This window comes from Eufriesea mexicana, unplaced genomic scaffold, assembly GCF_001483705.2.
Source record: "Eufriesea mexicana isolate 0111107269 unplaced genomic scaffold, ASM148370v2 scaffold2646, whole genome shotgun sequence".
Classification (NCBI taxonomy): Eukaryota; Metazoa; Arthropoda; class Insecta; order Hymenoptera; family Apidae; genus Eufriesea; species Eufriesea mexicana.
In genome coordinates, this window is record NW_016910740.1 from 763,547 (window position 1) to 790,374 (window position 26,828).

General features: G+C 21.9%; 2 protein-coding genes across 12 annotated transcripts; one reads left to right on the forward strand and one right to left on the reverse strand.

The window, feature by feature from the left end:
• Window positions 1–288: 288 nt before the first annotated feature.
• Window positions 289–12,291, reverse strand: Atg18a (Autophagy-related 18a). Of its 3 annotated transcripts, XM_017904006.1 has the most exons (11): window positions 11,923–12,291; window positions 11,268–11,350; window positions 10,901–11,067; window positions 7,592–7,786; window positions 7,402–7,518; window positions 7,161–7,315; window positions 6,918–7,091; window positions 6,734–6,841; window positions 5,181–5,287; window positions 1,574–1,630; window positions 289–523 (listed from the first exon to the last, which is right to left on the reverse strand). In XM_017904006.1, exons 1-11 carry the CDS (start codon window positions 12,057–12,059, stop codon window positions 408–410), a joined length of 1,416 nt encoding a protein of 471 aa, XP_017759495.1. In that variant the 5' UTR covers window positions 12,060–12,291; the 3' UTR covers window positions 289–407. The 3 variants fall into 3 exon arrangements, with proteins under 3 accessions (XP_017759495.1, XP_017759496.1, XP_017759497.1); XM_017904007.1 differs by lacking the exon at window positions 1,574–1,630 and having other exon boundaries at window positions 11,923–12,290; XM_017904008.1 differs by lacking the exons at window positions 289–523; window positions 1,574–1,630 and adding an exon at window positions 4,887–4,958 and having other exon boundaries at window positions 11,923–12,290.
• Window positions 12,292–13,874: 1,583 nt separating this feature from the next.
• Window positions 13,875–22,379, forward strand: LOC108550330 (monocyte to macrophage differentiation factor 2). 9 transcript variants are annotated; one of them, XM_017904055.1, is made up of 5 exons: window positions 14,055–14,129; window positions 21,413–21,525; window positions 21,616–21,658; window positions 21,775–22,027; window positions 22,125–22,379. In XM_017904055.1, exons 1-5 carry the CDS (start codon window positions 14,056–14,058, stop codon window positions 22,377–22,379), a joined length of 738 nt encoding a protein of 245 aa, XP_017759544.1. In that variant the 5' UTR covers window position 14,055. The 9 variants fall into 9 exon arrangements, with proteins under 9 accessions (XP_017759536.1, XP_017759544.1, XP_017759535.1 ...); XM_017904049.1 differs by lacking the exon at window positions 14,055–14,129 and adding exons at window positions 19,760–19,815; window positions 20,780–20,803 and having other exon boundaries at window positions 21,413–21,658; XM_017904047.1 differs by lacking the exon at window positions 14,055–14,129 and adding an exon at window positions 13,875–13,947 and having other exon boundaries at window positions 21,413–21,658.
• Window positions 22,380–26,828: the final 4,449 nt, after the last annotated feature.

A 26,828-nucleotide genomic window follows, 5' to 3' on the forward strand; every position in this document is an offset into this window, starting at 1 on the left:
TTTTTTTTTTTTTTTTCTTTTTTTTCTAGGTATTAAGTAACTGTAACCATTGTTAAATTACTAGACTTTCTAAAATCAACTGCATGCTCTCTGATAATGATAAGGTTCTAATATAAAATACTGGCTTGAAAAATTGTAACCAAAAGTATTATAATAATTCTTTCAAGTTATTAACTTTCGATATGATATGAATATCTAGGTATATGATAGGTTTAGTATTAATGTAACTTATACAAATTCATCACTGTTTTTTTTCATTAAAAAAGAATTTGTTGCTTTCCTAAATTTGCAACATTAGCTATGATTATAGATTTATAGTTTGACCTGTACTCAGTGTCCTAATTTCGATCACTGTTATATATAATTCATCTTCATTCATAATTTTTGATATGCTTGAATTATTACACTTAATCCGTCCTTTGCGTAACAGGTGGAAATTCAGCATCATCTTTCAAACGGAAGAAACCTGAAAAGCTTGGTGGACTCTCAGTTGCTGCTATCATCTCGTGATACTTCTCTGACTCTATAAATCCATTTATGTATTTCAGTCATAATTATTTAAATTAATAATCATTTTAAGCGGATGTAACGATAAAGATGTATGAAATTGAAATTCAATGATATATAACGTATTTTTTCATATCAAATTGCACTTAAAACTTTTTCATACTTATTAATATAGAACTAAATATAATGGAAAACCAGTATTATTATTTTCTATCATCCTTTTATAATATAAATGGGATATTTATTAATTTAAATTAATAATTAAAAGACTCATTAACATTAACTTAAATTAATATTAATTTACAAAAGTATCTTTTACAGTAAATCAACTGAATTTATTCATTTTCTAAAATAATAATTTTTCCTATTTGTATAATTTTTTGATATGTTGTTTAATGTATAATAAGTAATTTAATTATTAAACCATTTTATTTGCAATATTTTATACCATTGTGAATTATTAAATATATAAATGTAAATTACACAATAAAATTTAGCTTACATATATATTTAGTTTATTTAAACATAGTTTATACGTTTTGAGAATCATACATATTTACACTTTTAAAATATCTTTATCTTTACTTTACATCATAAAACAAAGTCTGTTAATTTATTTCACTCTTAGTTGTTAACTTCTAATTTTCAAACATCTTATCTCTATTATTTTATGATTTGAAGTATTTTAATAATTAAGAAAAATTCTTTACTAAACTGAGTTATGGCAATGAATATAAAATATGGATGTGCAAATATTCATTTTTATTTGTTTTAAAGGAAAATAATATTTAGTATTCCACATGCACAAATGCATGTTATTTTTAGTAATAATTACGCTTTAATAATTCCCTAATTTTGGTGTATAATGTTGTAAGTATATTTAAACTATGATAAATTCGTAAATTTTAGTAAATGGACAATACATATTTAGTACCCAAACCATGTAAAAATTATTATTCAATGTTACTCTCATTCTTTTTCTTATAGTAGTAGAATTTTTAAATAGGATGTATATGGAGAATGAGAGTGAAAAAAGCAAGGGACAGAATAGAGAATATACCAGTACCTGACATGGAGTCTGGCGAGCGACCGCGCAACGCACCCGCGTAGGTATTTATGCAGGCTTCAGTGGATAATAAAAAGAAAAAAATTACATCAAGTAAGGTCAATTGTTGGGGCCCCCCTTTTAGCCCCTAAAGAAGTTGCTTATTTAATTGAGAGGGGTTAGAAGCAAGGAAAAAGAAAATATAAAGTGAATAATAAAAATGATAAATAGTGTCAGCACAAGGGATTAGATAAGTGGTATTTATTTAATTCTACTCAAACTTAAATCTCAAAAAAATTGAAAAAAAAAAGAAAAAAAAATAATTTAATTTTATCATTCAATATCTTATTTAAAAAAAGTTGTAACATATTGTTCCTATAAATTTGCAGTTAATTATATTATATATTTTTAAATCATTTTTCAATAATTATTATATGTTATAATCCAAATTACTTGAAACAATGTCCCAAAACCAACTAAATCACATACAGTAAAAAAAAACATAATTATATTAATAATAAAATTTCTTGTGAAAACTGTTTTTTGTAATATAAAATAGACGACAATAGGAAAAATATAATTAAATATTTATGATTTTAATAAAAGGTATTTACTGCAATTTATATGTGAAAAACATTCTAATTAACATTCTAATAACAAAACAAAAATTAAATATTTCGTACCTAAATAGTTTTATTTGGGAAAGTTCATATTGCAATTATGATTTCAAGTCTTTTTTATAGGAAGCATTAAAGATAGTATTAAGTTTTACATTATTGCATTAAATAAGCAATGTTTTTGTATTTTCAAACATTATAACAAAAATAAATTTAATGATGAGTACAAGTATTTATAATTTATTCTATAGAAATTCATAAATTTTATATATTTCGAACGTCGGACATGTTGCTTATCCCAAATTTTTTAAGTATAGTAGTAACATAAATATTGAACGGGAAATGTCATTAATTTTCAAATCTTAGAAATATATAAGTCAAATCATCCGAAATTCTTTTCTAAAACAGCTTACTTTTACATCGTTAATAATAAAAGCACTTTATATGTATATTAAATAAAATATTAGAATTATTAAAACTGCATTTTAATGTTTCAAACATTTTTTCATATATAATATAAGGTGAAAAAACTATTTTACGTTGAATAATATACTAATAATTTCATATAATTAAGAAACTGTTTATATACAGTAATCATGTTTTTTTGAACTTAATGTGTTAATTTTAAATAAATTTAACATGTTATTTACATCATTGACCAATATTTAAAATTTCATTACAAATGAAATATTATAAAAATACATTTTTATAAATGCAAAGCAATAGAACTATATAATAATACTTTGTTATAATATAATGTATAAAATAATATTTGAAAATAATACAATAATGCTTTATTAAGTTCAACCAAGTTCGAGAACCAGCAAGTGAATTCTTCCGAGTAGAGTACCTTTTTTCCAAAAATCAACTCAAATGTTGCCAAATAAAGGAGAAAAAATATAACAAGAGAAGGAAGCGAGATAGATATATGTGGAGTAGCGACATTTCAATGAGACGTTACCACTAAACAAATTTTATTTTTTCTAACTTTTATGTTATTTTTATAAAAGTAGTATGATGCTTTGTTAGAACTATTCCGGTCAAAATGAGTTCAAACACGATATAAATTAGACTAATCTTAATTATAATAATTAATTTAAGGTAAGTATGTAATAATATAACAAATAATCTAATTTATATGCTGTTTGGATTTGTTTTAATCAGAGGAATTTTAGCAACTCATTGATATTATTTTCAGAAAGATAAGATGAAAATTACGGAAAGTAAAATTTTCTTTATTACGTGTTTACTTTTTTCAATAGCAGCATTTATTATTTTATCTTCGTGTCAACAGTATCAGATTTCACAAAACTCGAGACACTAAAACTGAATACTGGAAGAAAAGCGGGAATGACCAATGTAAATTTAACCGAACAAATTTTGGTTGAATTTAACTGTGCATTACCGTCCTTATTAAGATTAATTAAACAAATATTATTAGAAACATTTGTTTTTAATGTAAATCAAATTAATAGAAGCAAAAGTAGACAATTTATTTATACTTAACTCATTTACTGTTGACTTCTTTTTCTGAAATTATTGTATAATTCTATAAATTTTATTCGATTTTCAATCGATTTAATTAAAATATATTGTATATTTTTAAATGGATTGTATGTGAACATTTATGAACATTTCTAACCTTTTTTGATAATTAACATAGAATTTAATTTATTATTAAACAAAAGCAAATATATAATTTATATATCTTATGAATTACTCAAACTTCAATTTACATAATAAAATTCAACAGTAATAATGTTCATCGACTTAAAAATATGCAGACTCTTTTTATAACCAGAAGAATTATGTAAAGTATTCCTAAGAATTAAGAAATACATTATTTAAAACAAATTATAAAATTAAGTCTTTCTGTATATAAACCTACATTATTTGATAAATTGAAAAACTTGAAGCAATTGAAAAGTTATTTTATTATAATGTAATAACCAAAACTGTAATAGTTTTTCCATTTAGTTATCTACTTTATATTATATTAAACAATGTTTATCTTAACATTGACATTGATTTGATATTGTTAATATATTCTTTATTGTATTTAATTTAAAGAGTAGTATATAAACACATTTATTTTTAATTTATTCAATATCAAAATTTTTTTAATGAAATATTTACAATCCTTTATTTAATTTCTATACAATTTATATACATTTTGTATGTACCGTTCAATAAGACATAAAAATATGAATAATTCTTCGTAATTTTTTGTTGGTTGTGAGTCATTATGTTGTTTATAAACTTTAATGTTTATAAAAACAGAATAATAAATTAAATTTTAGAAAAGTATAACTTTTTTACGATTCTAAGAATAAGAAACATCTATTGTGTTATATAGTATTCATTTATATCCATTTTTATAAAAATATAATTTAATAATAATTTAATATGCTATATTAAATATGATATTTAATTTGTAAAATAAAAATAAAAAAAAATAAATTTGATTTATATATAATGAAATTATTTTTTAATTTTTACATTATATTATGTAAAATGCTATAGTATACAGAAATTTATGTTGTAAAAAATAAATATAATATTCACTTACTCCTGTAAATATACAATTTCTTTAATAAATTTATATCATTAATTACAACATAATTATATATAAAAGTTACGTTATGTACAAATAAATGCACATATGCATTAACAAAATATGATGTACAATTTTAACTTGTGCATATAAATGCTGCATGCACAGCATTAATGACATATGTATGCATGTGTTGGTATGTCTTAAAAACAGAGAAGGCAATGCCAAACTTAATCTGTAAATATTTTAAAACAAAAATTTTTAAGCATTACTTGATTTGAAAATAAGAATTTTATCAGTATATAGATAAAATATTAAATTTAATAAATCTTACATCAATCTAGGCATGTTAATGTGTCAGTTTTATATAAATGATATATCTTTATCGTCAACTCGCTCGATTATAAAGCTTACATTGCTTTTAATATGTTAAAATATTTATGATATTATGTCATACCTGCATTTTGTATTATTTGTGGTGTTGTTCTTGAAGGGGGTTCTCCAGATCCTGATCCCGCTGTAGATACACTAGCACAGTCTACTTCATCTCGTTTACCATCTAATCTATAAATTTAAATTATTATTGAATTGCATCTCATGATTTGTAATTAGAACAAAATAGTTTATTAAATGATACGAGTTTAATTAAGCTAATTTAGAACAATTCATAGAAATTCTATTTCCATTTAATCATACAGAATTATTTTTTTTGAATATGTAAATATATATTTTATTAAAATTGAGTAAACAGAAGATATTAATAACATTAGATGAAATAACATCCTTTTTGTTATAGATATATTACGTAATAATTTTTTTTATTAGAACAATCTTTCAAGAAAAGAAAAAAATTTAGGATAATTTAATAATCATTTTCATTCATAAATAATTATTTTCTATTTAACAATTTTAAAGAATAATTAAATAGAAAGAAGAATTTGACTACTAGAAAAATTTGACAGTTATTTAAACGTTTAAATACACTTAGATATTAAGGTCGTTCTAGTGTAGTGGAAAAGCGACGCGATTGCATTTTTCTTGTTTCATAAGATGTATTAAATAATAATGTATTATGACAGCTATTTTTTCTTTTACTTAAATATACTTGACTACAACAATTTAAAATATATATTTAATATTTTTAATACAAACAAATAATAATAACAATATCACACTACGATGAAATCCGAATACGCAGTCAAATAAACTAGGTTGATCTGCTGACATTGACTTAAATGTATCCATATTATTATCTTATTATTATTCAGTTACTATTTAACTACTAAAAATATAATAAAATTTTTTGTGTACAAGTAATTTAATTTAAAAGAAACTTAATAGAATATTAGACTTCTTTTTTAGATATTTTTACATTTCTCATTATACGAGTATAAAAATATTAAATATTTTTGCGAATAGCATCAATAGCCAATTGACAAGAAATTTGGTGGTGGGAGAAGGGAGGAGGTGTAGATCTCAAATATCAAATTTTAACTTCGGGAATTGATTCTTGAAATATTAACAAAACACTTTCGGTACTATAAATGGAATTTTTGAATTTCAATTTGCGTGGGCAATTGTCTAATAGTAGCGAGGGTATTAATTTAACCTAATCCAACTTAATCTATATAAAATGTAATTGATGATTATAATTAAAACCTAATATAGCTTAAAAAGAAGAGAGCGGATTTTCTATGGGACATCTTATAAATACTAAAGCCGATATTACTATTGTATCCTTGATTATTCGACAGTAGACAATTATTACAGCGAAAACGATTGTATCAATAATGTCTAAATAAAAAAAGTTTCATGCATAGTACCGAAAATTGTTTTATTAATATTTTGGAAACTGTTAAAATATACACCTTGTCCCATCCTCCTCTTGTAAATGTCGTGTTGATTGGCCATGAATGCTATACAAAGGTACAATCAAAATAGTAAATAAATACTAAAATTATCAATTAAGTTAAGAATATTATATTTTATATTGTTATTAAAAATACAAACCTATGTTGTTTAAGTAATGTACAATCTCCACCTTCTGTTGAATCCAAATTATAAACATACAAATAACCCTCAGCACTAGCCACCAACAACCTAAGTACTTCGTGCACACTGCATAAAAAAATAGATTTTAGAGAAAATATATAATATTTGTGTGTATAGCGAATATTAATTTAATTAAACTTACACTGTGATGGCACAAACATTTTTCAACCCTTGAAATGGCAAATGGACACTAGCAAACGCACGTCCCTGATTAAAAACATCGGTTACTTGTGAAGGTAAATAATTAGCAGATGCAGATACAGCTTTTGTTAAATATCCCATCCAAGTCTGTGATTCTTCTGGCGTTTGTCGCAAACTACAGCAATAAAACGAAATTTTCCTACAATAATAGTTTCATTGAATACAATAATGACAAATTACATACGCTTCCTTTGGTTCTTCCAACTTGAAAATATGCACTGTCTCTGTATTACTCGAACAACAAAGGAACATAGAATCCATGCTAAAAGCAAGACTGCTTATAGATACGCATCGTTTAACTCCACGACGAAACTCAAATAGTTTTGTACCATCATGAACCTTCAGAGATATAAAGAACCTTCAGCAATGCATCTAAATTTAGGAACTGAACAAATAATTAATGCCATATGAATAATTAGACTTACATGAAAAACTCTAATTACAGTACCCTTTTCAGAAGCAGTAGCTACTTTGGTACCATTAGGACTAAATGCAAGTGCTGCCAATGGGCTGTCATGTGCAGGGATCATAGTTTTAGCTTGCTAAAAATAAAAAAGAATCTTACATGCATTATCCTTAATATAGAAATTTTGTTAAACTTTATATAATACTTACAAGATTAATTGCATCAAATATTTGAACTTCACCAATTGTATTTGAGCCTGGATAAGCTAAATAGCTATTATCACTATTTATTGACAATGTACACAGACCTGCTAAATTAGGTGGAGTATCACGAATTGTATGTAACACCTTCATATCTCTTATATTATGAATATACAATGACTCTTCTAGACATACCACTAATCGCTGTAAATTTATATCACTTTACAAGTTATACTGTTTAATATAATTATATTAGTGGAATATATATCATTTTATTTAAATTTTTGTAGAAACTTGTTTATGTAAAGATTTGACATATAATTTATACACTTGTAATGTATATGAAATTAATATTTTTAACATTATTTAGTTATTCAATATTCAAAGCCAATTGTTACTTAAAATCATTGCAAAATTGTTAAATCTCATAATACAATTTAACTGATTTATCCAATTCTTTTGGCATTTATTTTAGTATATGCTTTGAAGGCTGAGACTATACAAACATGCATTCATCATGATTTCAAAATTTGCAAAAAATATATTATAACTGACAAACAAGACTTGCATAGCCATCTCATTCTCAATTTAAAAAGAAAAAGAAATAAAAAAATTATAAATAAATACAGATAGGCTATAAAACTTTATTAATATTTGTCTACACAATGCTATTTTTATACACAAACTTTGAAACATTAAAATTTTAATGTCATTATATTAAGATGACTTTCTTTTTAAATTGATGTTTACAATAAGATAAATAAAAAGTCTGTATGTAATAATGTTATAGGATAAATAGTTTTATTCGAGTACTGAATTTGTATTTATACAATTAAAGATACCAGAGTAAAGTAGCTATTTCTAATAGTAATACTGAGTAAATACAGTATTTCATTCTTCTTGAATATCTTTCTAGAATATCATTTTATTAGATTATGTAAAAAATGAAACCAATAAAAATTTTAATAAGAAAAATATAATTTTCAATAATTAATAAGAAAATTCATTCCTAACTTCTACTTTCAAACAGATATAAAGAAATATATCTGTCAAGGATAGTTTTTATGATATTTACATAATATAAATAATTCTTATGATGAATTACAAATAAAAGAATCCATGATATTTTGAAATTTTTAGTAATAATAATAAGTAATTAGTAATTAGTAATTATATTGAAAATAAGTCTTTTCTACAATTATCTAAGCTGCAAATAAAAATAGAAGTTTCAAATAAAACTATTTATTCTCCCGTAGCTTATAAGTTTCCTTATTTTAAATCTATATTTAATTCTTTTACAGTACAATAGACAAATAAGAGAAATACATAAGAAATCAACTAAAATACACATACTTTGTTTAATCAAAAAGTTATTTACATTTGCAACTCTATACACAATCTAATTTTAATTTACTATTGATGGACAGAGAATGATGGATTTTTATAAAACTTTTCCTAATAATAATACATATTGTTGGACATTGTTGTAGGAAAATAGCAACACACTTCCCTTAAGCAATTTCAAAAACTTCTGTTGTACAATTAAAACTTTTATTGCACACAGATCTAAATTATCAAAATTGTTAATAATGTGCTGATTTAATAATTGTTTTATATATTATTTGGAATTTGTTCACAATTAATAATACTTTATGTTAATTCCTGTTTTATATACATCTTTTCTCTTTTAATAACTTATATGTATATTCATTTATGACAACAAAATGTATACAATATAGTTATATAATTTAAATAACTAAATAACAATAAATTAAATGACAAACATATTTTATTAATTTAACTCATTATTAGATAAATTGTGCATAATACTTGTCTTGTAAACAGCTATTTAATTATAGTAATATATCTTTCATTTAAAACGCATGGTGAAAACATTTACTAGATTCTTTATAAATCCTTTTATGTAAATTTTATTACTATAAATAAACATACATATAAGCATATATAATTTAGTAAAAAGTAAATATTATATACACAAAAAGTGATAAAAGTTATTGTAAATTAGAATCAAATTTTAAAAAACAGTAAACTATTAATTTATTAACAATGAGTGTAAAAATTAGTCATACAGTAATGAATTTATGTAATTCCATTAATAATTCAATTTTTGTAAAATAGACAATAATTACATATTTATAGAAATCTTTATATAAAATTGAATATAAATAAATATAAATAATAGTTTATTCATACACTACAAATATAAATTGTAACACATAAACATAAAAAAAGAATTTATTTTTTCTACTATACTTTAATATTAATGAGATTACTGCTAGTATTTAAAAATAACTACCTTTGGATTTATTTAATTTTATAAATTATCTATCAACTAGTATATTCATGAATTACTTGTTCTAAATTTCCTTTTATCAAATTTGTTAAAACTTTTTTTGAATCATAAACTCTGGTCTACTTACAACTTGAAAATTTTTACATAATCTTTTGCTTTTTTGCGAGTTTATAATAATTTTTCTTTTTTTTTTTTAATTGTTCCCTTAGCTTTATAATTCATGTTCAGATTATGAATGTTACTTTATCTTCAATTTGGGATATATTCTAGAGCAATTTAGGACATTGATACTAATTGAGTTAATAAATTTCATAAACTATATCTTTTACTTAACAGTAATTATAAATTATAGTCTATAAATTAGACCTTAGTGCTTCTTGAGCTTTTGTTAATATTTTAATAAAAAATTTAAGTCCTTGAGTATTATTTATGTGCAATTTATAATATAGATTTATATAAATATATAAGTATTGTTCATCTAACAAAAATTGGCTAACAAACTTTTTTTGATATTTATTGCTGTATAAATACCTTTTATATATAAAAGAACTCACAGCACATACAAAGAAACATTTAAATTTTAAAACTCAATTGTACAAATATATTGGAAGTGTGTTTCTTATTATTATACCAAAATATTCATGATTTATAAATACATTATAAAAAATCACATTTAAATCAGTTTTCCCAAAAATATGTTTTCTTACTAAATTACATATTTTGAGATTAGGCAACATATTCAGATCTTTTTCATATTATGTTGGGAGATAAAAACTGTCCTTTATAAAAATAGTTTAATAAGTATTATTATTTCATAGCTTACTTATCAAAATAAATAATTATTTACTTTAGAAAAAATCTTGATCTAATTTTATCTACAAAATGTTTATTTCATTTGCAATGACTTATTACTAATAAAGTAGAAAATTAGTTTAAAATTACATAAACAATTTTCTATTATGACACTATTATTTACAATTATTATTATAATGTAAAAGACTTACTGCTCTATTGAGTTTCACAGCCAAGATAGTATTGGAATAACTATAATGGCAAATTTCAGAGTCCTTCCTAAAGTGACAAACTTTGAGTTTACGAGGTGATCTTAAACTAACTACCGCCACAAGACTGCTGTTGAATAGTCGTTCAACAATGTATATGTCCTCAGTATCTATAGTTTACATAATTATATATCATTAAGAAAATGATCTATATGAAAGATATAGTCAAAAATATTAAAGATAATTAAATAAATATTTTAAAAAATATAGTATCTAAATTATACGACTTTTCAAAAATATAAGTCATTGTTATAATGACTGATAAACAAATTTTTTAATGTATATTTATAAATGCATAAAAATTTGTTACCATTTTCATATATTTTTTCAAGATGATCAATAGAGTTTAAAGAAAAAAATTTGTAGCCTGCCTTTGATCCTACTGCCAAAGATCTGAAAGAAATTTCATACAAAATTATTGTTAGCAAAATACAGAATTTTAGAACACTTATGAATTTTCAAATTCCATTAATTGATGATCTACAATATGAGTAATACAGATTAATTAAGACAGAAATGATAATTCCTTATTTCATGTTTTAAGGCAAGTTGAAACATTGATGATAAATAAAGAACAGTAAAAAAGCTAGAAGAATATGATAAAATGTATAATGCCAATGAACATTTTTCAAATATACGACATAATCAATTTGAATCACGGCTACATCAATAATACGCAATTAATAAGTAAAAGGAGATGAATAACGTAGAAACGGAAACAAGGAATGCAACTATATACGCACTAGTAAATGTATAAAAAGTACAAAGATGTTGTCATATATAATTGGAGAAACAAAGATAAATTAACATATAATATATATATATATACATTTTTATATGTATATATATATATACATTTAACTTCCTTTTTAAATTAAAGATATTTCACTTCATAATCAAGTCAAAATAAGGTTAGGCAAGAAAGGACGACGTCCTCACTTTACATACAAGAGTGCGACACTTACGTGCAATCCTGATTGAAGTTAACAAAGAAAACACGACTTTGAGGATCAGTAGTCTGATTTGCGAGGTTCATTAGTCCTGATATACTGTATTTTAATCCTTGTGACAATACATCCACGTTATGCACGAGATTTTGCATAAATCGCACGGACGGTCCGCGTAAGAACACTTTATCCACTTCTTTCTTAATTTCTTTTTATATCCTTTTCTCTCTTTATTTTTATTGCCTCTCTTTATCTGTTTCTCTTCTTTCTTGCACGTACGCTAATACAAATACACGCACGCGCACGCTTGTACGAGATTCGTGAACAGATGTCGAATTCGATGTCGACGATTCCTACAAGTGACTATATGTTGCAGTATACTGCTTGATACTACCATCGTTCCATATATCGAACAGCTGACAGTCTCTGAATTCACGGAATGATGAAACTGAAACAGTAAACTTTATTCCGAACACTATTGTCATAACAACTAATATGAAAAATCAAATAATGTTACAATACTTTTAATATTGTACTATGAATTATGTTTTGTAATTGATATATTACTAAAATTATTTCTTATTGTCTTAATTATTAGTAAATATTATATTAATATTAAATTAGTAAATATTATAAAGGAAAAACGTGTAATCAATATATATATATATATATGTATATATATACATTTTTGAATAATATATAATTATGTAATAAATAAAATAATTGTAATTTATGGCTTTGTACAAAAAAAGAGAAACATATTATGTAATACTATTATAAATATGTGAAAATGTTACTAAAATTTAAATAGGAGAAAGTAACAATAAAATTAATTTAAATAAGGGAGTTAAAATACAATTATAAAAGTATTCTAAAAAATATAATGTTATAAAAAGTTCTTAAAGTGTCTTGGAACAGAAATTATAAATCATAAACAAAATTTTTCTTTGGAAATCAACTTCAAACAATATTACAAAATTTATGTGTAATTTTGAGTAATTCTTAATGATTTAATGGAAATATTTAAATACTTTTACAATTACTATATTATCTATAATAATGCTATTAATTCAAAAAAATTATTCTCAAAAAATTAAGAGAGATATATCAAAAGAGTTTCATCATATTTTAATGTGCATTGTGTATTTATATTTGGATATCAGTCAAATGCAAAATTAAATCCAAAAAAAAGGTAGAAGAATAATTATGGGAGAAAAATTTATACTAAAAGACTTAAAAAGAATTATAATGTATGTTTAAGAAAGATTTCAAAAATGTATTCAAAACTAATATCTTAGATATGTTCCTCTCATTGTTAAATTATGACCTCCAATATAGCATGTAAAACATATTTTGAGACAAGATAATTATTATTGAACAATTAAGTAATAATTATTGTAAAAGTAAATAGATTTTCCAATGCAAAATAGAAATGATAAAAAGAAAATATACTAATAGAGAAAAGTTAAGCTAAACAACAATTCAAAAAATATCAATTATAGAATTTTTATATCAATATTAATATATCAATAATTATATTAATTAAATTTATATAATAATAATATAATTGTAAATTTATATACATGTTTGTTTCTTTTAGTTAAAATATTATCTATTTTAGGTTATTCTATTAAAATATTGCATATCATAACTAGATTCCTTTTAAATTAATTTTCTTAAATTTTTTATTTAAGTTTGTATTTATACCAACAATTTTATGAGTTCAAAAATTTATAGATTTTTTTTCTAATTTATAAAGTTAATAATAATAAATATAAATATCTTTTTTACCAATAACTCTAAACGTGGATAAACAGAATTAATTGAAAATAATTAAATTTATCCTAATTTTTTCCTGATAACTATATCTATATAATATATACTTTGTACTTCTATAGTCTTCATGATAGTTAAAGAGTGTTCAGTAGTGCTGCGACAACGGTAGCGATAGTGTTAAATATGAATGAGTAGTTCATTTAGTATTAGTTCTATCAGTGTTTAATATTTCATATCAGTGTTTAATTTAAAAGTATGAAGCATGAGGTAAAACGTAAATAGTTATTGTCTAAATTAATATTTTACATTAATTATCAGATTGATTAATTATACCGAGATTTTATATACTTAAAATTTACTGAATTTCCGAAAAATATGGATATATTTGGTCTTCATCAATTTGTTGCGGCACCAATAAAAAATCTTTTACAATTTCAACGCATTAAAGAGTAAGATATAATAACTAATATTAATTAACAAATGTTAACCTGTCCACATTTAATATTTTGTTAACTTGCTTAACTTTTGCAACTAGTGAAACAATGGCTGTTTAAACTAATGTGTAACATTATTAGAAAACTAATTAATAATATTTCATCAATGCATGGTATCCTATCTATATTTTTATTTATAATCTTCAATTCTTATTTTTATTTGTAAAGTGTTTTAAAAAATAACATCATATGTTTTTAATGTAGCATGTTATTCTATATTGCATTACTCTTGTACACCTATATGAAACCTTAGAAGTTTATTTTCTTATGTAATGTAACTGGTTTCAACACTTTTACGTAGGAAATTTAAGAATATGCATAACTGTTGTATAATAGAAAAATGTTTTTGTTTAATAAAGTAAAAAAACAACAGTCATTTTCATGCATTTTTATTCTTATTCTCATCAAATAAATTAAATTTTCTTGCATTATGTTTTTCAACTACATCCTGTTTGCTAGTAAAATTAAAACTTTGCATGTATTGGGTATTTTAATTGGGCCTGTTTAAATGAAATGCATTGCTACTCTGCTTGTAACTGGACAAAGAAGTAATTTCATCAAGTAATGTTACCTATGGAACATCCAAGTCATATGGATACTCAACTATTGAATCTTTATAATATTTTGGAACATGTGGAACTTATGTATTATCATCGAATGTAGATTGGCAAGCAGGTATTGTATGTATTTGTGTATTAACTTACATGTAAATTTAATATGAATTTCCTATTTCTAAAATAGCATTAAATTTTTTATTTTATTTATCATATCTCTATATTTATGAAATTGTATGTTTATTATATGCTATTATTATATTATCTATTTATTTTAATATCGCACAAATTGTATTCAATTGTAGTATCATTAATTATTACTAAAACTGCTGTTGAAATAAATATATCATAATATACTAAAAAGAATATTAATAATTATATTATTTTTATCTTTTTAAGATTTATTTATATTTTCTCATATATCAAAATAATGTATATCAAATAAAACATTTACATATGCATAATACATATTATGAAATTATATGTTTAGTGTTTAAAGCAGATTTATTATTTACCTTCTTTATTTCTTAAATTTAAAATAAATATCTTATAAAAAATTATATCCTTTAAAGATATTATATCCTTTAAATGACATTTCATTAAAAATAATTATTTATATTGTATTCATGTATCAAATTTTCACATTCATTTCATATTTGTGTTCTTATTAATATGGTGACTGTTATATTAGAATACGATAATATTATTATCACAATTACCTTCATTAATTTTAAATATAAATTTTTACTGATTGTCTCATTCTTTTGTTGAGCACTTTTGAATTTCATTATAAAAGTTCTTATTTTATCTATTATATATGTCGATACAATAAATAGCTAAAAATATCATAAAAGTTACATTATCTTAAACTTAAAATTAGTAATTTTGTAGTAATTATTTTTTCATTGAAATTATTTCATATTGTAATATCAAAAGGACATAGTATATATATTCCTATATTTATATATATACATATATTTACCAAACTTTTAATGTTCAATACGTTTTTAAATATTATATATGATTATATATTTGTTCATATATACCTACTTATTTTTAATTTAAATATGTGAAAGAAATTGACCAATGTTAAATAAATGTTACACAGAGAAAGTAGACAACATATTAAGGACATTAAGAAATATGTTTATTGTTTTATTTTCGATGTTTTCAAGATTTATGTTATGTGTTTTAATAATTGTAGTAAATTATAAATAAAAATTGTAATTTGTTTATTGGAATATTTATTTTGTTTCTATTTTTTTATTATAGACATTTTATCATCTTTTTTCTTTGTTATATTATATCCACAGTTTAATTTCCCATATAATATTTTTCTCTTTAGACTACATTCATAATTAGTACCAAATTAATTTTTTAGAAGATTAAATTTGATTTTTACATTGAAGAAATAACTAAATTTCATACAATTAATGAAATTTATTTTGTCAGAAAATATTTAAAAAAAACTTTGAAGAAACATTTTCCGGGTATCTATATATAGTTCTTACAAGATAAGTACATATGTATGTATCTGTCAAAGTTATTTTGTTTAAAAATATTTATTCTACTACAGTAAAATACATGAAACTGACTAATAAATATTATTCTTAGATAAAATAACAAGACATTTATTGATTAGATCGATATTAATAATATGTCAGTGCAGTTATCTTTCAAATAAGATTGAGGTTATAATTTAAATAAATTTTGACTAAAAAAATATTAAGTGCAAATTTAACAAGTGATCAAACATTTTTATAAATAGTTTTAAAAATTAAATTTGAAAGTTTTATATGTTTTAAACATAATAAGAATTAAAATGTATATAAGATGATAGAGATTAAATTATAGGAGAAATTAAAAATTTGTTATTTAAGATGGACTATATTTTATTTTGTTACTTATCACTTTGAATACTGACTTTTATAAAATTTTACAATTTTGTCTATTTAAATAAAGAACCAAAAATTAAATAAATTCAATTACAGTATACATAAATTTTTCAAAATATGCGACTATTTACTTGATTTAAACTTGTGAGATATAAGGCCGAGTACATAAGAAAGGTATATATTATTTTATAATCGTTTTATTAACACATACATTTACACAAAAATAGATTCATATGTTACATATTTTTTTATAGTAATTTGTAATTTTATATATCCCTGAAATAAATAAAAATATGAAATTAATGCATAAAGCTTGTATGTACTGTGCTTAAAAAATTTGAGGAATGTGAATGTTAAAAATGAATGCTTAGAAAATATATTTAATAAATAATCGTACATAACATGAGTAGTAGATGGATGTGCATTTTCAATTCAATTATATAAAGAAGTAAAAATAATAACAATTACATAAAATAAATTTATTCCTATTTAATATTTAAATTTCTAAAATTGTTTTCAATTACAGCTTAGAATGCTTGATATAATCAAGCATAAAAATGATATGTGAGTACGAACTTTATTTTTTCGAAAGACAATATATACAAAAAATATTATATAACTAATAGACGGAAATTTTAATGGTGTAAAAAATAATTAAAAATATTACATGCTTTTTTTATTTCCTTTTTAATATTCATGTTTGCAAAATGCTTTTCAAAGTTAAGAATTAGAAATTTAACTTAGATAACATAAAGACAAATAGGATAAGAAAAAGCATTATGGATTATAATTTCCTTTTCCTGAGAGTAATGTATGTAATATAAACAAAATCTAGAAAATTATAAGAAATACTAATATATTCAATAAACAAGTATTTTTTATATATGTTTTTGATTTTTATTTTAATTTTAATTTTTGTTTACAAGAAATTTTTTACTTAATGCTTTAAACTATTAAAAATATTTTCACTATTCTATGCTTAATTCTTATCTTTGTCAATTTTTAGAAACATACAGGCATATTTATAAAATAAATCATTACATTATTTACAATTTGAAATCAAAAACAAGAAAATAAAAATTTTTTAATATTTTATTTCATTATTGCAAAATTGCTTTTATTATATCATTAAAAATTTTGGGATAAAAACAGTGTAAATTATTGGAATAATTTTTAATGAGGTAAATACTGTAATGAATTTTTTGAGTCATTCTTCATGAAAATAAAGAACTATATACAAATATTTTATCTAGATATTTTACTTAATATTTTTTTCTTTTTTTAAAAAAATAATAATTGTTTATTTCATTAATAACAGATTAAGCTGTATATTTTCAAATATATAAAAACAATGTAAAATAATTAATTGTAGCTTATATAATCGTAGATCGTAAATAATCTGAAATAATTTTGTGAATATTTTGCTTGTTTTTGTTATTTCCTATTTTCGTCATAAGCGAAAAGGTGCGTATAATAACACAAATCTTTTAATGCCTCTGTCAAATCTATGTGAATAAAATAATATCGTGTAAATATAAGTACAATTACGCAATAATAGAAATTAAAAATAATATTGAAATTTAAATTATAATAAAAATTATATAATTAAAGTTTTGTTTTTGATTTGTAATAAAAAACAGTTAAAAATTGTAAGGTTTTATACATATGTAGTGCATATTACTATACGTACATATGTACATATATCATATTGCTTAGAGTTCGATGAACGTATATCCATTTGTACCACTTAATATCAATCGACGTTCGTTGAGCACTCAGAGACGGTACACTAGGAACATATATTGATTTATTACATTGTATTTGTATAAAATGTATTTAGTTTTATAATTAATATTTTAAAGATGTTTCATATGTTTCTACATAAAATGGTATTTAGGTTATAGAAAACAATAATTAAATTTATTCAGTTGTAGATTTTTAAGTTTATATTTCCATTGCAAACTGTTTCAATAAAAACAAATTTTATTGTTGTACAAATATTAATATTTCGGTCAAGTTCGGTTTTATTAAAATTTCTTTCAAGTATTTTTAATAATATAAAGGCTAAATAATATTCCAAATCATCATTAAACTATGTACTAAACACTTGAAAAATAATATAAGTAAAAAATAGTAATTAAAAAAATTAATTTCAACTTTTTGTGTAACTTATATATATTTACTAATGTATAATTTATGATGGTTATGCTTATCCACCTTTGACTGGTTATTGGTCAGAATAGTGCAGTGTATAAAAATATATAATAGATTTTGTAGATTAGTGATTATTACAAATGCATTCATTAATTTTTTTACAATTTGTTCATTAGATATCGCTGGCAGCGATTGAATAATTTAATCAATTTCTTATAATTAACTACCTGATTTTTGCAAATGTATAATGTTATTAGTAAAAAAAGACACACTGTTTCACTATTTACAAAAAAATAATTTTTTATGAATTTATACATTTTTTTTATAATTTTTAAGTATATCAATTTTTTTAGTTTGTATATTTGAGTTATATTAAAATGAATAACATTAAATAATAAATTAAATATTTAAAATGATAAGAATGTAAATACAAATATTTACGATTATTTAACGTGTCTCGAAATAGTATAACAAAAATGAAATACGACGAAATAACGATATCTCGGTCAGTTTTCTTAAGCTGATCAGCTTACTACTGAAACATGATACTGTTGAAAAATAAAAGCAAATGATATAATTATTCTGCCAACTATCATGAGACGATGAATAAGTGTGTCTTTATATAGCAATGAAATTTTTGTACTTTGAAAATGTTTTCTTTTATTTGAATCAACATTAAAATGTGGTTAGAATACTTTTATTAAATAAATAAATTCCTTCAGTATACAATTAAGGGGTTATGACATCTTATAAAAATTAAGATTAGTTTTTGAATTTGTGTTACAAAATTATTCACTCTATTAAAATAAAGCATACAATATATTTTAATTTTATGCATTTATGTACTCACACATACGTATGTTACAAAGGATATGGTATTATTGTGTTCATATTGTGGTAGGTATGCACATATGTACATAGTTCTTACATATCACTAAGTTTCATTGAATTGGTAAAACTGACTATGCTTATTGTTCTTCAATGAATCTTCTATTGTCTGACATATGAAGTTTTCAAAGTATTAACATTAGAAGATATGTATGTTGTCTAAAAGAAAGAAAATGTTTCTTATTATATTTATCAATATTTTTTAATTTTCAAAAATTAATTAAAAAAAGAATATGTGTTTCATGCAATAAGCAATATTATTTGAAAATATTACTGTCAAATTTAATTTAAACTGTTTAAATAGATTTTAAATTATCATTGAAATCATCTTATAAAACATGGTCTTAAGAAATCAAGTTAAAATTTTATGTTTATTTCTTTTTACTGTAATCTTTACATTCTTCTTCATCCTATCTTTCATTGGTCAATTTTGACTTAAATTGATTTTATCTTATTTTATTTTTTTGTGCATGCTAGGCTCTGTGTTTTGCATTGTTTTTTACCCAACAACAAAATATTTATTTTATGAAAATTAACTCAACTTGAAGATCAATAATGCATCTCGAAGCATCTATTATTCTTAATAATAAAGATTTTATACACATATGTACACTTTCTAATATGATACTTTTATTTATCTTATAAGTATAGTTGTTTATCAATGAACATGAGTTAACTTCATTCCTTAAAAGTTTGATATTTGTGATATGTTTGACCCTTTATATTATTGCTGAAATTATGAAACATAATTAAAGAATGCAATATTCAATAATTGTATGTAGAATAATTATGATATATGTATATCAAATAGATTATTTCATAGTTTTCTTTTAAATATGCTTACACTTGTGATAATTACTTTTATATTTTATATTTACTCTTTTTATATTTCTACGTTGTCTGACGTACATTTGAATACTATTGGACATTGTAAAAACTATATAACTTTGGCAAAAATTACAGTTAATATGACAATGTGACTTGTACAATTTCTTCAATTATGCTAAATATAATATAATTTAGAAGTTTCGGGAATCTTAAGAAACTTTCTAAAAAATCTTTAAAAAGCAATTTAATCCTTAAGTAAATACATTTCTTTATGAATACTGTATAGTTCAAGAAGATGAAGAAATTTAAGGTAAATTGCAAATTAAAAGCTAATATGGTGTAATTTAATTTTTTCAAAATCATCTTTGAATTCATTTAAAAAATTTTAACTATTATTTTCTGAAGAAAGAAAATTCAATTTTTTGACACTATAGATAGCATAACCCTTTAATGCAGCCTTTAATATTATGCATTGTAGTTTCATTATGGGTAATTATATAAATAAATATTAGAATAATTCAATAATTATAGGTATATAGCTAATAGGTATGATATAACGCATATGTATTAAACATTTTACAAACAAATCAAAGGATTTATCATGTTATAATATTATAGTATCTTTAAATGTTTTCCAAAACATTTTTTGTGTAACTAATTCATTTAATGTTCGAACTTTGAAATTTCAGAAATTTTTGAAATTTTTTACTTAATTTCAAAATATCCTGTATGAAGAGTAACTTTTTTTTTCTGAAATAATATTTTTGTATTACATCATATATTTTATATTCCTTTTTAATGTACATACATATCCTGTATATAATTTTACTATACATATTTTACAATTTTATATTTATATAAATAAATAAATATAAAAATTAGACAAACTATACTACAAGAATATATTTAATTCTTACAGAATAAAATGGATGAATCCACGAGCATGTACTAATGAAGCATATATACCTACTTCTGTAGAACACATAGCAAATGTGGCTACTCATGGAATTTGGGTTGTACCATCTATCATAGGTAGCATGGAACTAGTTCACCGCTCTATAACATGGACTCAATTAGTATCAGCTTATGTATATGGCACATCTTTAATTCTTGTTTTTACAGTTTCAACATTTTTTCACAGTGTACATTATTGTAATAATAACAGGTACTCACTATTATACATTTTATTAATTTATTTTAAGTACCTGCTTATAATTTTATTTATGAAATAAAAGTTAAATCTTATAAAAGATAAAATTTTTGTAATAAATTATGTTACAGACAGCTCAAAGATGCATTGCATCGTTGTGATCGTGCGATGATTTACATTTTTATTGCTGCTAGCTATTTTCCTTGGCTAAATGTAGATCATTTCCCAGACGATGAATTGTTATTTACGATGCGTTATGTTGTTTGGATTATGGCAATATTGGGTATACTATATCAGCAAATCTTCCATGAACGATATAAAATGTTAGAAACAATTTTTTATTTACTTATAGGAGTTGGTCCTAGTATTGCAATTATTAATGTTGTAAGTATATAATTATATTTTCAAAAGATTATTAATTAATGTCATTAATAAATAATGATCACACATCATTTGAAAACTTATATATTAATACTTACAGTATAATTACTATAACATTATTGAATTAAAAATGGGAGGACTATTTTATATTTGTGGTTTGGTATTTTTTAAATCTGATGGAAGAATACCATGTGCACATGCAATTTGGCATCTTTTTGTTGCTGTAGCAGCTGGTTTTCATTATTATGCTATATTAAACCATGTCTTCCCAGCAATTGGTTCGTCAGATAATTTTATAATATCAGATGTCCCATCATTACCAAAACTATTGAAATCTCATATGGAAGAATTATAGAAACAAATTTTTTAGTGTTTATTTTTATTATCAGAATTTTACAAATTAGAATTTTTAACACAAAATTGACAAAATAAGTATTAAGTATAAATTTACAAACATAAGAGTTAATTAAAGCTACCAAAACTAGAGTTTTCCAAATTATTTAAAAATTTAAAGAAATAAAAAATATGTAATATGACGAATATATAATTCTTAGGCAGTAACTATATTAAGTACCTGAACTATACATATAAAAATTATATCTAAGATAGTGGATATTTGACAAAATATTACTAAAAGAGGTGGTGGCGATATAATATTGCTTAGTTATAAAATTATCGTTTGAAGTATAGATTTTTATGTATTTGTACAAGAAAAGTAACTTATGCATAATTTTATAATAACCTTGAAAATATATATAATAAAGTAAAGTAATATAGAGTAAAACTATGTTTATCCAAATATATTGAAGAGTAAAATGGTTCAAATAATAGAATCTTTCAAATTTTTTCTTCCATTACTTTTTACTTCTTTGAATAATAACAGTTTACATTGAAATAACTGTTCATATATCCATATATACATTCTTTTGATAGTTTGAGATATTTATGTACTTTAATAAAATTAAATTTGTAGAATAGGGGTGCTAATATTTTGCTATCACTTACTTAATATATCATAGAAGTCAGTTTATGTTTCTCATTATCATTTAATCATCATTGTAAGACTCAAATAATAGTTTTCATCAGTACCTCATTTATTGACTATACTTCAAAAAACTAGAGTTCTCTCTATGTTCACAACTACTAAAATTTTATTCTTACATCTTTTGACAATATTCATTGAAATAGTACTGTAACTGTTATTTGATTATACAGTTGCTATAAATTTACATATGATAATTTTAGATAATCTCATTATTGTTTGAAATTTTTATTGTTTTTATCATGATATAAATAAATTATGCTGTTTGTTCAGTATACAAGTTTACTATAAGCTTTGGATAATTTGTTTTCAATGACAGAATTTCATGTTTTAAATATAATATAGTAACATTTTGTTAGCTCTGAATAAATAATAACAGATTTGTTGCCTCGATTTAAAAAAAAATTTTCTTATAAAATATTTTATAGAATTTAATTTTTATTTGATTTATTGAGTATTAAAAAAATTACTATGAGAGATAAATCCAATAATAATTTAGTTTATGGAAGAAGCTAAATCTTTTGAAATATGTGTCAGTGCATTACCCAATATGAAAAAGACTATGTTATTTTGTTATTTTTTTTATTGAAATTTATAAAATACTTTATTTTGAATATCTTAATATTCATCTATCTATTCTTCTGTTTCATACATTATAGAAACATTAGAAATATTTATCTGTTGTGATTTTTTAATTATGAAAAATGAAAAACTATGCAACATTTGGAAGTATTTGAATAAAATACTCCGAATATGTAGCAATCAAATTCTATGTCTACATATCTTTTAGCTATATTTTTCAGTAATTTGAAAAGTAATGTCTTCTTTCAGTTATTTTTGTATTTAATTGAAAATTTGAATTCACAACAATTAATATGTATACTTAGAAGAACTATTATATAAATATGTTATGTCTAATAAAACATTATTTTTAATTAATGAGATCCACTTCATATGTTAGTGTCGTATCTTTATTAGATTTTATGACAGATATTGTTAATTTGCTAATTTTATATATATTCACACAAAAGAAAATGTTGCTTCATCATTTTTTAATCATTTAAGTCATTAAATTTTCCAGTAAGCACTAAACATTATTTTTCATTTCTATTATTATATGATAAGAAGAAATTATCATGAATTTATACAGTTTTGAACAGATTGTGACTGTAAATGACTGAATGCAAACATTAATGTTTGTATATGCTATCTTATGTTCTACTGCTTGTGTGCAGGGATATATTTATATACGCAAATTCGGTATGAGAATAATGTAACAAAATTCATTTGGATAAATGGAGTTCTACTATAATAGCCTTTGAATAATGCTTAACATTATAGCATACTTAGATAAAATAATAATAGCAATTATTTTTTAACAAACTTAGATAGTTTTTTTATAGTATATAACCTTTTATAAAGATCTGTATCTGTCATGAACTATAAAATATGCATTCTGTAATTAATCTGATATTTATCAAATAAGTAATGAATATACAAAATTGAATGTTCATGATTGATTTCCTGTATTTACAAGATATTGTGCCAAAATTTGTATTTATATGTAAATTATACAATTTCTATAACAAAATAGTATCCCTTACTAAGTTTTATACAGTATGCTATATAAAAAAAAATCTAAACCTTATATTTTACAATCTTTAAATATTTTTAGTTACTTTTCTTAAAAGAAATTATGGTTGTAAAAATGTATTACTAATGAAATTTTTAACATTTCTTCTTTCCTTATCTATTTTATTACATACTTGATGAAATGTGATTATGGTGTATATCTTCAATATTATATATTGATAAAATAATTGGTATTTGAAAATAATATTTTAACACTAAACAGATATCAGATTTATTATTTTATTATTTCATCATATCTGTACTATGTCCATATACTACATAATTATAATTAAATAAAACAATTACATTACCAGAGATTTTAATATTAAAAACGTTTTCTTAGGTATATTTTAAGATATAATATTCAAAATACAAAATACCTTCATAAATATTTTAACAATACTATTATTTATATGAATTTAAAAAATACTGTATTTATTTGTAGAATTTTCTATTTATGATAACATATATACTTACATAATACACTTAATTATTTTTTTGTATTATTATATTATTAGAAAAGATTAATTTACCAATCATTGTTACCATAATTATCAAAATACAATTTAATACTACTTTATTTTTTATTATTATTTCAATATTTATGTAGTCTACTTGATACTTTCTAACTTTGTTTTATTATTGTCTAATTTAAACCAATTAAATTTATTTATTACCTTCTTTTATTGAAATTAATTTCTGTACATTTTTTATTTATTATGTACATTAATGGGCAAAATTATAAGAGTATAAAAGATTATTCTTAGCAAAACATACCATTGATGTTAAAATATTGATGTAAAACAATCTTAAGGTTTCGATATGACAAAATTATAACATAACAAAGTTAGTCTATTGTAAAAAATCATTGTATTTATTTGTCCTTATATGTAGTGGCATGTATAGATCTTTCATTTGTAATAATATACAGTAGAAATTGAATAATATATATAAAAGCATAATATTATTAAATATTAGGAGCAATCATAAATATTATTATGCTTTTATTCAATAACAAAATGCTTTTATAAGAAAATAAAAATTCTGCATTTGAAAATGAAAAGAATTTGGGGTTTTTTTAATTTTTTACGTGAATCTAAAAATTATGAGTAAGTGATTTGGAAGATCAGAATTCTTCAAAAAATAAGGAGACAGTTTTAAGAAATATACCAGATTTAATTGTTACACGTCAGGAAATTATTGCAGAATGTGACAAAATATAAAAGTAAGAATTGTGATGTATAATACATATGCAACAAACATCAATTAGGATTTGTAGAACACAGTTCTTTTCGATGGAAGAAAAAGTGGTAACAAATACTTTCTAGATACTTTATAAATTGATGAGGAAAAAATGAACTTAAATGTATAAATGTATATGATGGTGAGAGATACTACTCTTACAATTTTCATAAGAATGAGAATTTTAAATTGTGACAATATGGTAGAGATTCCACAATGATATGAACAAGTATTGAAAAGTATTGGGTACTTGAAATTAATTACAAAACAAAGCTAGTTTGAAACTAAGAATATATTAATTGAACATAATTGATTACTATTAATATTTTAAAAAATGTTGGAAAATTGTTTGATTATACATTTTTTTGACTTTTAAGAATTATGCCTTATAATTTTGCTCAGATAAAATTCTTTCATTTTTATTATTTGTTTAACTTATAAAAATGTTAAAGTAAATAAAAATTAAAAAAAAACAAATATTAAAAATACCATATTATATCTCCATCCCAATAATTTTTAAGACGTTTTATACTTTCATCCAACAGTGTCATTATTATACTCTATAAGTTGCTTAAAAATATTTTTTTTTTAGTATAAGTAAAATTATCACATCTAAATATATAATTATTTTGCTAAGATATTTTGTTTAATTACTTGATTTCTAATAAATATAATTTTTTGTTCTTAAAATATACTATTTAATTTTGTCAAAAATTTGATAAAAGTACCATACATTTGTAGACAAGAATGATATTGTACTAAACAAATTACAATATAAAATGTGATTTTTTTTTTTGTTAACAAGTAAGTTAAAAAAGTTTTGTCTTGTTGCAAAGCAAATTAAAAATAACGAGGTAAGAGATTGTATAGTGTTTAATTATTAATGTT

What these genes read in the sequence shown, in the direction of transcription:
- Atg18a (XM_017904006.1), bottom strand. Translation starts at nt 12,059, where the DNA reads ATGCAAAATCTCGTGCATAACGTGGATGTATTGTCACAAGGATTAAAA. An exon ending in TTGGAAGAACCAAAGGAAGC is followed by an intron (nt 7,092 to 7,160) that starts GTATGTAATTTG and finishes TTATTGCTGTAG; the next exon opens with TTTGCGACAAACGCCAGAAG. An exon ending in CTCGCCAGACTCCATGTCAG is followed by an intron (nt 524 to 1,573) that starts GTACTGGTATAT and finishes ATGGATTTATAG; the next exon opens with AGTCAGAGAAGTATCACGAG.
- LOC108550330 (XM_017904046.1), top strand. Translation starts at nt 14,056, where the DNA reads ATGGATATATTTGGTCTTCATCAATTTGTTGCGGCACCAATAAAAAAT. An exon ending in CAATTTCAACGCATTAAAGA is followed by an intron (nt 14,130 to 21,412) that starts GTAAGATATAAT and finishes TAATTCTTACAG; the next exon opens with AATAAAATGGATGAATCCAC. An exon ending in CATTATTGTAATAATAACAG is followed by an intron (nt 21,659 to 21,774) that starts GTACTCACTATT and finishes ATTATGTTACAG; the next exon opens with ACAGCTCAAAGATGCATTGC.